The 10,513-nt window shown below is 45.4% G+C and overlaps 2 protein-coding genes across 2 annotated transcripts; both read right to left on the bottom strand.

Moving 5' to 3' along the window:
• yrdc (yrdC N(6)-threonylcarbamoyltransferase domain containing) lies at window positions 1–2,083 on the bottom strand. The gene is made up of 6 exons (XM_068760354.1): window positions 1,909–2,083; window positions 1,309–1,504; window positions 1,110–1,224; window positions 905–1,024; window positions 699–829; window positions 1–323 (listed from the first exon to the last, which is right to left on the bottom strand). The coding sequence occupies exons 1-6, from the start codon at window positions 2,078–2,080 to the stop codon at window positions 254–256; spliced, it is 804 nt and encodes a 267-aa protein (XP_068616455.1). The 5' UTR covers window positions 2,081–2,083; the 3' UTR covers window positions 1–253.
• Window positions 2,084–5,382: 3,299 nt separating this feature from the next.
• mtf1 (metal-regulatory transcription factor 1) lies at window positions 5,383–10,381 on the bottom strand. Its single transcript, XM_068758970.1, has 10 exons — window positions 9,887–10,381; window positions 9,514–9,752; window positions 8,722–8,853; window positions 8,454–8,527; window positions 7,817–7,950; window positions 7,203–7,280; window positions 6,893–6,995; window positions 6,186–6,811; window positions 6,000–6,066; window positions 5,383–5,861 (listed from the first exon to the last, which is right to left on the bottom strand). Exons 1-10 carry the CDS (start codon window positions 10,352–10,354, stop codon window positions 5,383–5,385), a joined length of 2,400 nt encoding a protein of 799 aa, XP_068615071.1. The 5' UTR covers window positions 10,355–10,381.
• Window positions 10,382–10,513: the final 132 nt, after the last annotated feature.

Raw genomic sequence — 10,513 nt, 5'->3', positions numbered from 1 at the left:
AAAGTACAAAAACTTCCTTATATTTCTAAGCCAAAGAAATATACATTGCTGACCTTTTTATATTCTGTAAGACACTCAAATAATAGTAACAGTAGACACAGTATCAAGTAAGGCAGAAGAGAGAATACGAGTTCAGAACATCAGCGGTTTAAAGCTCAAGCTGTTCCAGAGTCCTCATCTTCACTGGGAAAGACTCCTTCTCCCGAGGAAGCCTCGAGTCAAACCCGGCTGGGGAGTGTGAAGAATTCGAAGGTCAATGTTCCCCCAAGTCATCCGACAGTCCATATTTGCGCGTCAGCACATCAACCGTAGAAGAAACGGCGCTGAAACGAGACGTTCAGGTCGTTTCACATTCAAAACTGCGTTTCAGAAGACTTTGTTTTTTCATAAACCGATAGAAACAGCCGTGTCACAAATTCTTCCTCCCTCTTTGGCTTTTTTTAAACACTATTTCCAAGATGTTTTTGTAGCCGTGCATCAACAGCAAACGCACGTTTCCAGGGTAAACAGTACATCATTAAAAGTAGCTGAGAATCAGAATACATTAATGTACAGCATCATTTCATTTTCTAGAATCTTGGTGTTCTTGTAGATAAAAGTATAGATACAAGAACAAATAAATGTATATCTTTTATGCATGTGTAAATCATGCGTAGGAGAAAAATAATAATAATGGAAAGCGTAAAACCTAAACTCACCAGCCGGGTCTGATGATGCGGTATTTGCCCGGAACCGATAGGTCGACCACTGTCGACCCAAGGCGGTCCCGGTGTTCCATTGGCCCTCCATCCACGACCACCGCTAGTTTGGGCCAGAGGTCCTGAAACTCCTTCCAGAGGACAAAACACAGCAAATTAAAATCCCATCCCCGTTTTTCAAACATGCATCCTTTTCATCCACTTACATGCACAGCCACAGTGCTGGTCTGGGAGCTCACGTTGGCGCTGGTCAGTGCCAGAGGCTCGCCACACATCTGGCTGAGGCGCCTGATGAAGGCGTGGTCCGGGATACGCACGCCTACGAGCTGAGGAGCGCGGTCCTCGTTAATGAAACATTTTTTAACAGACGCTTAACTTTTCTGTGAACTCCGGTCAAAGGAACGGACTCACCGACGTAAAGGGATTAAGATCCGCGTTCAGCGCCGCGGATCTTTCCAGCACGAGAGTGACGGGACCCGGCAGGAGGTCACTTAGCAGTTCATTCGGCACCGGCACCTTACAGAACCTTTCCACGGAAAACAAAAGAGAAGCCGCGTCAGCGTGAAACCCGGAGTGCAGCGCATTCACCCGCCCGACTAGCCCCGCTCACTCGTAGATGTCCCGGATCTCCCCCACGCAGACGGCCAGCGGCTTCTCTCGGTTCCGTCCTTTGATCTCGTAGGTTTTCCGGATGCCTTCGGAGCTCTGGGCCAGACACGCCAGGCCGTAGATGGTGTCCGTGGGCACAGCGACCACGCCGCCCTCCTTCAGAGCCTTCATCGTGCACCTCAGGATGTCGGCGTCGTCTGCATTTTCGAAATCGAGAATCGACACGAGGAATCATCCAGGCATCCATTCATCCTTCAGTGTTTATGTGTAGCTTGTTTGAATCTTTTGTAATACACATCTTGTAAACTACTGCTGGATCTTTTTTTGGTTTTAATTGAATCAATTAATATTTTCATGTTTGATTCAGGGACATCATTGGGCTAATTCCCCCCCCCCCCCCCCCCTAAAGCTTGTTGAATATCAGATGACGTCATAGTCAGTCAAACCTTACAGGGGAAAACAAGAATCTGACGTAACACGCTGCAGTGTTTACGTCAACTGTGATGCTTCTTATGCGAATATTTCCTCTACAAATAAACACATGCCGATATTAACTTATGCTCAGACTAAAAGGGACTCGCAGCTAAATGACAGTTCTCACCTCGCTGTCCCTCCTGGTGACCAGACGGCCCATTAGATGTCGGCGGACACAATCGCAGCACTTTGGTCTTTAGTTCTTTGCACATTTCTCCTTCGAGACGACGAGCTGAAGCGGAACTGTGAGCCGCTCTGAATTGGAATAACTCTAATGCGATTTTATTCACCGCCTTCATGAAATCAACACTTGCAGACACGGGTTCACGGAAAACCCGCAGAACATGTTGTCGCTTGCTGGAAGTGTGAAAGACTTCCGGGTTACGCCCCCCCCCCCCAAAACAATGACGTAGATTTAAAGGGACCGCTAACATAATTTCAGACGCAGCCGAGAAAAAAGAAAGACTTATTTAAATAGATCATAGAGTGATTATTTCTAATGCACTATTATTTTACTCAACATTTAAAAAAGACTTATTGGAGCCTGTGGTTCCTATACTCATTTAATAAAGCTGCCTGGCCTCATCGCTAATTAATTGGGCTAAATTTAAATCACCTGCGTCTGCTTAAAAACACAAAATGCACACTCACACGGAGAAGTAGCCAATCGGCATCTTATTTCCAGTCATGGCCTCGGATAAAGGTAATAAAACGTGTTTTGGTTTGTTGAAAGTTAGCTGTGTTTAAATTATTGTTTGAAATGTTTATGTGTAATTTACAGAAAACGCAACCATTTTGCTGAGCGATGAGGACGTTTCGCAGGTCGTACAGGTAACACAAGTCGCACTTTTCCAATGTGATGGCTGGCCATCTATGAACTGTCCTAAACCGTGTGCTATCCGCTAAGCGACTCCAGAACGTGGAGGACCGACTTCTGACGCTCTCTGATCGAATAAACATGGCCAACAACGTCCTGAACGACCTGAAGGATCTCAGTGCTGTCGCACAGGTGAGTCTCTTTACCCACAGCTGCTCTCATTAACTGCAGTCTAATATTAATTCTGTTCATGTCCCACAGAGAAAATCTCTCCTGGATGCATCCTTACCTCTGCAGAAGTGACCTGATATGCACGTCTTTTGCTTTCTTTTTCTATAATTAAAATGAAGTCCTTCTAAATGCAAACACTTTACTGAAATATTTGTGATAAGGTTTTATTATCATATTGCTCTCAATTCAGTTATTTATCATAATACTTTATATGAAACAAGCGTAAGCAAACTTTCACATTATACATTCTCTTAAATACGAAACCATCACAATTTGTCACTCTTTGGGTGTTTAGACGTTCCTTTGGAAGCATATGGTCCCCCCCCCTTTACAAAATACCTTTGTATATTTGTACTCCAACAATGTGCTTCCAAAAAAATGTCACCATCGGTGATTTGCTGACAACCGTTTCTGATGAGCTTCAGAAAGAAATGTGTTCGAGGGGGGGGGGGGGATCAAAAATATTGTCAAAGGCAGATCTGGCGAAGCCAAAAGAATAATTTTCATGTCGACTTTTAATTGAGATGATTAAACAAATGGAGTGAAGCCAAGTGTAAAGGTAAAAAACAAAAGCTGCACATTTGACCAAAAATTCTTAAAACAGAATAACACATTCAAAGTAATCCAGAAAACAAATCCATTTGGTTAAACAGGATGTCGAAGAAAGCTGCTGGAGAATAGGATTCGAGTGGTCCAAATTAACAGTCCTGATTGTGAAATGCAATATACTGGAGTTTAAGGTGCCAGCTGAACATGTCTGCGTTTGAAAGGCAATGTTTTCGCCTGGCTATAAACAGAATGTCATTTAATAAAGGGTGGGGGCATAATTAATCTGTCGGCACTTAAAATTGTGAATGCCACAGCTAAAGTTGCATAGTTGCGTTCAATGACTGCATGCATGGGAGTTAATTTGACAGGGAAAATGGGTGTAGTTTGTTCCAACAGGGCTAAAAGGACAATCCTGATCTGACTGCCCATGTGTGGAATGGTTCACAGGACAAGTAATTCCATATTTAGCCAACCTGAATATCCTGAAATGATTTTCCAAAGCAAACATTTGTTTCGATTCCTTTTTGCCTCATTTTGATCTGCTGGGAGTGATCGCCTGAGACTCTTTCGATGAATGAAAAGTCTGAAGCAGACACATGTCAAGGCAAGGCGGCTCATAGAACAGTTACGCTGTAAGGCCGAGCAGCTCCACGCTCTACTGTACAGGGCATATCATTTCTGTAATCATTGCATTGCGTCCCTTGTGAATACAATATTATATTTAAACTTGTAGTCGTATAAATCTTGTTACTACGAATACTGTACAAAAGCCCACTTGCTAGTAGAACTAAAACACAAACACCTCTGCATACTGTGACTGGGGGGAGAATGCAAGGATACATTAGCTTCAAACTCAGAGCTAGTGATTAAAAAAAAAATCTATAAAAAATACATATTCTAAATATAATCTAGTTTTCCCCCCAAAGATCCCGGAAACCATATTCTAAATGCTACTTTACAGCAGTTGTATACAAAAGTGTCTGTGGCGCTGCGCCTCGGCTAACAAGCTGTCAGATTACAAGTTAGTGTGCAACAAACGGGAAGACGTGCAGCAAAACGAAGGGCTACTGCGAGAGGAAAATCTTCATCTGAATCCGAATAAATCATGACTCGATGCATCCCTGAGGGTCACAGCCGGGCGTCGCCAGCAGATCCTAGAGGATAATTTGCTTTTACAGGTGCCTCTCTTCTCAAAACTTGCTTTTAGCAATACCCATAGTCGGAAATGGAAAGCAATTCAGTAACGTAAAAATACAACAAGTGATTGGAATAAATTAATAGATTTCTCTGCTATCTTCAAGATATTACCAGTATAATCAGGCTCTACAATAAATTAACATGTACAATTTTAAATTAGTTTAAGTAATAGGCATCTTATCAATGTATTGTCTTGATTTCATATTGAAAAAACAACAAAAATCTGATCACAGGTTCTTTGATTAGTATATCACTGTCAAAATAAGTAGAAAACAATCATCACATTTTCTGGACTACGCTCGAGGAAACAGAAATACAGAAGAAATCTCTTCATATTGTCAGACACCCTTATTGGGGGGGGGGGGGGGGGGCTTGGAGGTCAACCCCTTTAAATTCCTGCTGGGAGCAATGCTTGTTACTAATATAGCAAATTCCTCTAATATACAGTGCATTCTGGCCATTTGCATACCAGCTTTAAGCATTTGACAGGCCCTGCAGTACAGTACAAGGATATACAACACATTTGGGGGGGGGGGGGGGTGTGACCTTAAAACCAGCAAAATCAAAGTCATCAGTGCTTGGACAACACTTATTTAAATCAATTCAGAGAGGATAAAGGAGGTCACTATATACAGTTTGAGCATCACGAAGGATCCGACTTCTCTGCATCAAATAATATTACTGATGCTAAATCTCAATTAGCAAAACCCCATCTGGTTAAAAAGAATGGCACTAATGCGATGACGCGGAATACAAGATGTGGGGGGAAGTGATGCCCGTGGGAGCAACAAACAAACACCAGCCCCTCTAAGGATTGCCCTCTGTGGCCATGTTGAACTCATCAGCGACCAGCAGCAGCGCTTCAATGTTGGCAGCCGTCTCAGGGCTCTGCATGGAGAGGAAGTCCGAGACGTCCATATTGGCTAAACCGTCAGATGAGGCGGGGTTGGCGGCGCTGCTCGCCACCGCGGAGAAAGTCTGTGAGGAGGTGGAAGAGGATGAAGGGGGCGACTCCAGCCTTACCTCACTCGAGTCGGAGGAGGACTTTGGGAGGCAGCAGGAAGACGATGGCGCGGCTGGATGATGTGGAGGCTCTGGGGGTTGTGATAGGGGGGGAGGAGGGGGCTCTGGCGTTGGCGTCTGCGCTGGGGCTGAAACGGCGGCGGGGGCGCCGGTTGAACTCTTGTCTTTAACAGAGTCCCTGCAGGCACAGTGGCACTGGCAGGACTCCTCCTGTTTGATGATGATGACAGGCAGACTAAGGCCGATCTGCTGGACCGAGTTACCTGAAAAACAGAAGCACAAAGACAACCGATCGCAAGTTACACAAAGTTTTAGTTTTCAATGTTTCACTTCTAAAAACGAGAATATAAAAAGTCAAAGACCAACTTAAACAACAACAGTCTGCTCCTCCTCTGACTCACCGGCGTTTCCTCCCACTGGTATGGCCGTCGTGAAGAAAACCTTTTCGACTTTCGGACCTTGACGCGGCTGTAAATAAAACGTTAAAATGCCGTCGTTCATTTATTATTTCACATGTGCTGGAATAGATTTGTCTAAACTAAAGCATGAACCTCAACATCGAGGCTATGGAGTCACCGTTTACTTACTGCTTGCTCTGGGTTCTGCTGGCTGTTGGCAGCGCTGCTGAGAATCCACTGAAGGTTCTGGTCAGACATAACCAAGCTGGGCTGCAGCAGGTTCTGGGTAGGAGCTATCGTAATAGCGGCAGGTGCGGGAGGCAAACCGGGAACACAGCTGGCATTATTGTCCAAAGGCACAGGTTGAGCCACAGCCGCCAGAGCATCTGTCGCCGCGGCAACAACAGACACTGCAGCGGCGCCTGGTGTTAGGGCGGTCATTGCCGGCGTCGCTGGAGGAGGAGCGTGGACGGGTGGGGATGGCGAAGAAGTGGTCTGGGTGGCGCTGTCTGTCTGCAGGAATGTTGGCGGCAATGCCACGTAGTGCTGGGGGGCGACACGGCCCGTCGCTTGGACAGAAGCCTGGGCAGGCACGTCAGATATCTGCATGAAAGGGGGAGGGTGTGCGGAGCCGACGTGAGCAGAGGCCTGAGAGGAAGAGCCTTGGCTGGGGTGAGAATGAGCCTCCATGATTGTAGTTGTTCGGGAACAGGAGGATGAGGAGGTAGGATTAAGAGAGAAAGAGATGAGGGACAAGGCATCGGTCACGACTGGTTGGGTGGAGGTCTCGAGGCCGAAGGGCTCAGCAAGGCTCTCTGAGAAAAACAGGAAACACCTCCTCAAAAACAGGAACGTCTGAAACAATCAGAGCGGACGGGTTTCGGGGATGTACTGACCGTTGGGGCGGGCATCATCTTGGCTAACACTATTTTCAGGACTCTGGAACATGAGCTCAAAGATTTTCACTGGGGTCACGTTGTTGAGGTCCAAATTTTGAGCCTGCAATAATAACGACAAAAACTTGAATGCGACTATATCGAGATTTAAAATAACTAGAATCTCAGGTTACCTCTAAATCTATATGACAGAGACAAAGACAGAAAGGCTCTGGGTCAAAATAGCAACGCTTCCTGAATATATCAACCAGCAACACCTTCACACTAACTTGCCCCGTTTCACTAGGCTGAAGACAAACGCAGGCCTTACGTTGTGGATGTTCTCGCGTAGCTCCGAGTCTGTCGAGATGAGGCTCAAGTCACTGAGGCACAGGGAGTGATTTGCATCCTGTAACAGATGGATAGATGCCAGTTATAGTTGCTCCTGCTGTGGGATCAACCGCCGAGTCACACAAACGATACGAGAGCAAAAATGGAAAGGTGAGCAAAGGTATATCGATGTTAAAATTCTTGCAATTCTCCTTCAACACTGATATATGTCCATCTCCAAAACACTGCTTAGCTGTAATACGGGAGAGTTGACAAGCCGACCACTGTCTACCTTTTTCTAAATGTGGTTTGACGTTCTATCTTCATGCTACAATGCTGAAAATGATGCTTGTTTGAACGCCAGGCCGTTGGTGGTCTAACTTTTTTTTTTTAAATCAATACCACAGAACAACAACTTGTTTTGTACGTGCACAATCATCCTAGCCGTAGGCAAAGTGGGTTCGTGTCACCAGTTTCTACAAGAACAATAATGGCGGGGTTTCCATTTTGTGTAACAAGCGTTTTTCACGCAAACAGTGCATGAGGAACGACAACTGTCAGGATTCATTGTGAAAGCGTCCGGAGAAACGGAGCAGCTGCCGCACTCTGACTCACTTCGGATAACGGGTGGGTGAGGGTGACACTGAAGGTCTGTCCTTTGTCGTGGCCCCGGATGTGACTCTTCAGACTGTACTGGCTGCTGAACGTCTTCTCACAGCCGTCACTGGGACAGTTAAACGGCTTCTCCCCTGCACAACAAGAGTTTATCTTCAGTTACAAAAGAAATAAAACATAATGCAGGTATCAAAAAATGTGTTTTCCTGCCACAGGCATTCATTTACCAGAAACCTGACTCTGATGACAAAGTAATTACTGCTAATGTTTCAGTAAAACACGACAACTCTAATACTGACTCCATGATAGATAGTCATTTCAGAAACATAACATTTGAGCCATCAGATTGAGGATCACAACCAACGACAATTCAGAAAGTTATTATAGTAACCAATAAATATACGAATACAGACATGGAAAATACGGCATTATAAAATGGAATTTCTAACACACTTCTGGAAGGACAAAAAAATTACAAGTGCTAAATCATATTTTAGGTCACTGTAAATAAAAGTAATAAATAATTATTCGGTTAGGTTATTTAAATTTACCATGTGTGGGTGAGACTGGTAACCATGTCAAAGTGAAGCTGAAAAGTAGATGCGTCCTTGTTTAAAGAACCATAACACATATGTACCTGTGTGTGTCCGTACATGCGTTTTTAGATGATGACTTGCAGCAAAAGCTTTGCCGCAACCATCGTGATCACACCTGGAAAGAGAGAGGGGGGGGGTAGAAAATTATATCAAACTGTAGAGGACCAGATGCAAATACATACATTTTAAAATGAACTATAATTATTGTATTTGTGTAGACTAGCGACCCAGCGTATCTATCAGTATCACAAGTCCCTCATCTTCTGCTGGTAGTGGATTAAACTTGGGGTGAACACTGGACATGCTTACCGAAACGGTTTCTCCCCAGTGTGTGTGCGAATGTGCTTCCTCAGGTCGCTGAGTGTGGTGAAGTACTTTGTGCATCCTTCCGAGTCACAGTTGAACGTCTTCCCCGTGTGAAGTCTCTGGTGTGCTTTGAGTCTGCGTGGGAAAATCAATCGTGTTTTATGAAATCAGATTGGAAGACATGCTGAGAGGCATAAACTAAGCACAGTAAGACTTCTTTTGAAAAGGCAATCCGCCCAGACGTGCCGGGGCAGCCAGCCCGTCGGCTGGCTGCCCCATCCGACGGGGAATTGAAAGTGGTGGCACAGCTTCACCAAGCCCCCGGGCGGGGGGGGGGGGGCATGTTGTCATAGCAAAGGAACAGAAAAGACAAGGAAGCTTGGATGTGGACAGCATCGAGTCTCCGCAAAATCATTAATGGTGAATGTGTTTAAAAAAAAAACAGGTTGCTTTTAAAAGAATAAGAGCCGTTTTATAGGAAATTCTTTATTAATAGCAATGCGTTAAACCTTTATTTATATATTTATATCGCATCTTTCATACTGAAGATTCAAAGACAGATTTAGAAAGCAAATGGTGATACAATTCATAAGGCTGTAAAAAAAAAAACACACCCCATGTTATGTATATTTAAAAACCACGATCGTTTTGGAGAATGCGATTCATTTCTGTTCTACACACTTTTTATTAATTATAAATTGATGCATAACGCATGAAAGGGACAACAAGCTTTGACTTTGACTTGACTTGAGGACAGGTACGGTAAAATAAGCAAACAGCTGTGTGAACATTTACCTGTACAACGTGTTGAAAGCCTTTTCACAGCCTTGAACATCACACTCGAACGGTTTCTCCTTGGTGTGAACACGGACATGGATCTTGAGGCTGTAGGAGGTGAGGAAGGCCTTTCCGCAGCCCTGCTGATTGCACACAAACGTGTACTCCCCGCGGTGCGTCTTCTGGTGCGTGCGCAGGTTTCCCGCGGTGCTGTACGTCCTTGTGCAGCCTTCGAACATGCACTGGTAGCGCTTCACCTGAGAAAAGCAAGACGAGGGGAAATCAGCAGCTAAATATGCTTACATTTAAAGGCTGCAGAAAAGAATACATTTCCCAGAAGCATAAAAGCTGCTTATTGAACTCTCAGAATCCATTTTAAAGTCACTCTTACCTCCGTCTGCTTCGTCTCGGGGCACTCGGAGTGCAGGGTGAGGGTGGCGCCCTCGATGTTGCGCGGCATGGGCGTCGAGCCTGGATTTATCGTGAACTGGATCTGGTCTTGTGAAATGGTATGGTGCACGTAACCCTGCGACATGCCATCGGGATCGGTCATAAAAGTGAGCGAACCCTCCTCCTCATCGCCATCGCCTTCTCCTTCAGTGAGGAAGGTGACCCCATCTTCATCCCCTCCGCAGTGACCTTCCTCTTCACCCTCTTCGTCCAGGCGGATGGGGTCGCGCTCGATTAGCACCGTGGTGCGGTCGTACACCCGGCCAGTCGACGACGAAGGCTCAGCGATGAGGTCGTCGTCTTTGTCCAAGTCGATCTTGTCTTCGTCGTCGTCGTCGTCCCGTTCGAGGTGAATCGCCTCCACCTCAAAGTACACGGACGCCTCTTTGCGAGGGCCATCCTCACTCATGGTCCCTGGCGCCTCTCCTTCCTTTGCCAGGAGGGCTGCACACCTACACTGGCAACGTCGCAGCCTGGGAAATAAATTACGAGAGCACTTAATTTAAAATACAGCACAATACAGAAATACGAGAAAATCGAACCTTTGAAAGTAAAATGCAATTTCAGC

Source organism: Brachionichthys hirsutus, chromosome 3, assembly GCF_040956055.1.
Source record: "Brachionichthys hirsutus isolate HB-005 chromosome 3, CSIRO-AGI_Bhir_v1, whole genome shotgun sequence".
NCBI lineage: Eukaryota > Metazoa > Chordata > Actinopteri > Lophiiformes > Brachionichthyidae > Brachionichthys > Brachionichthys hirsutus.
This window is presented reverse-complemented; position numbering and strand designations above follow the sequence as displayed.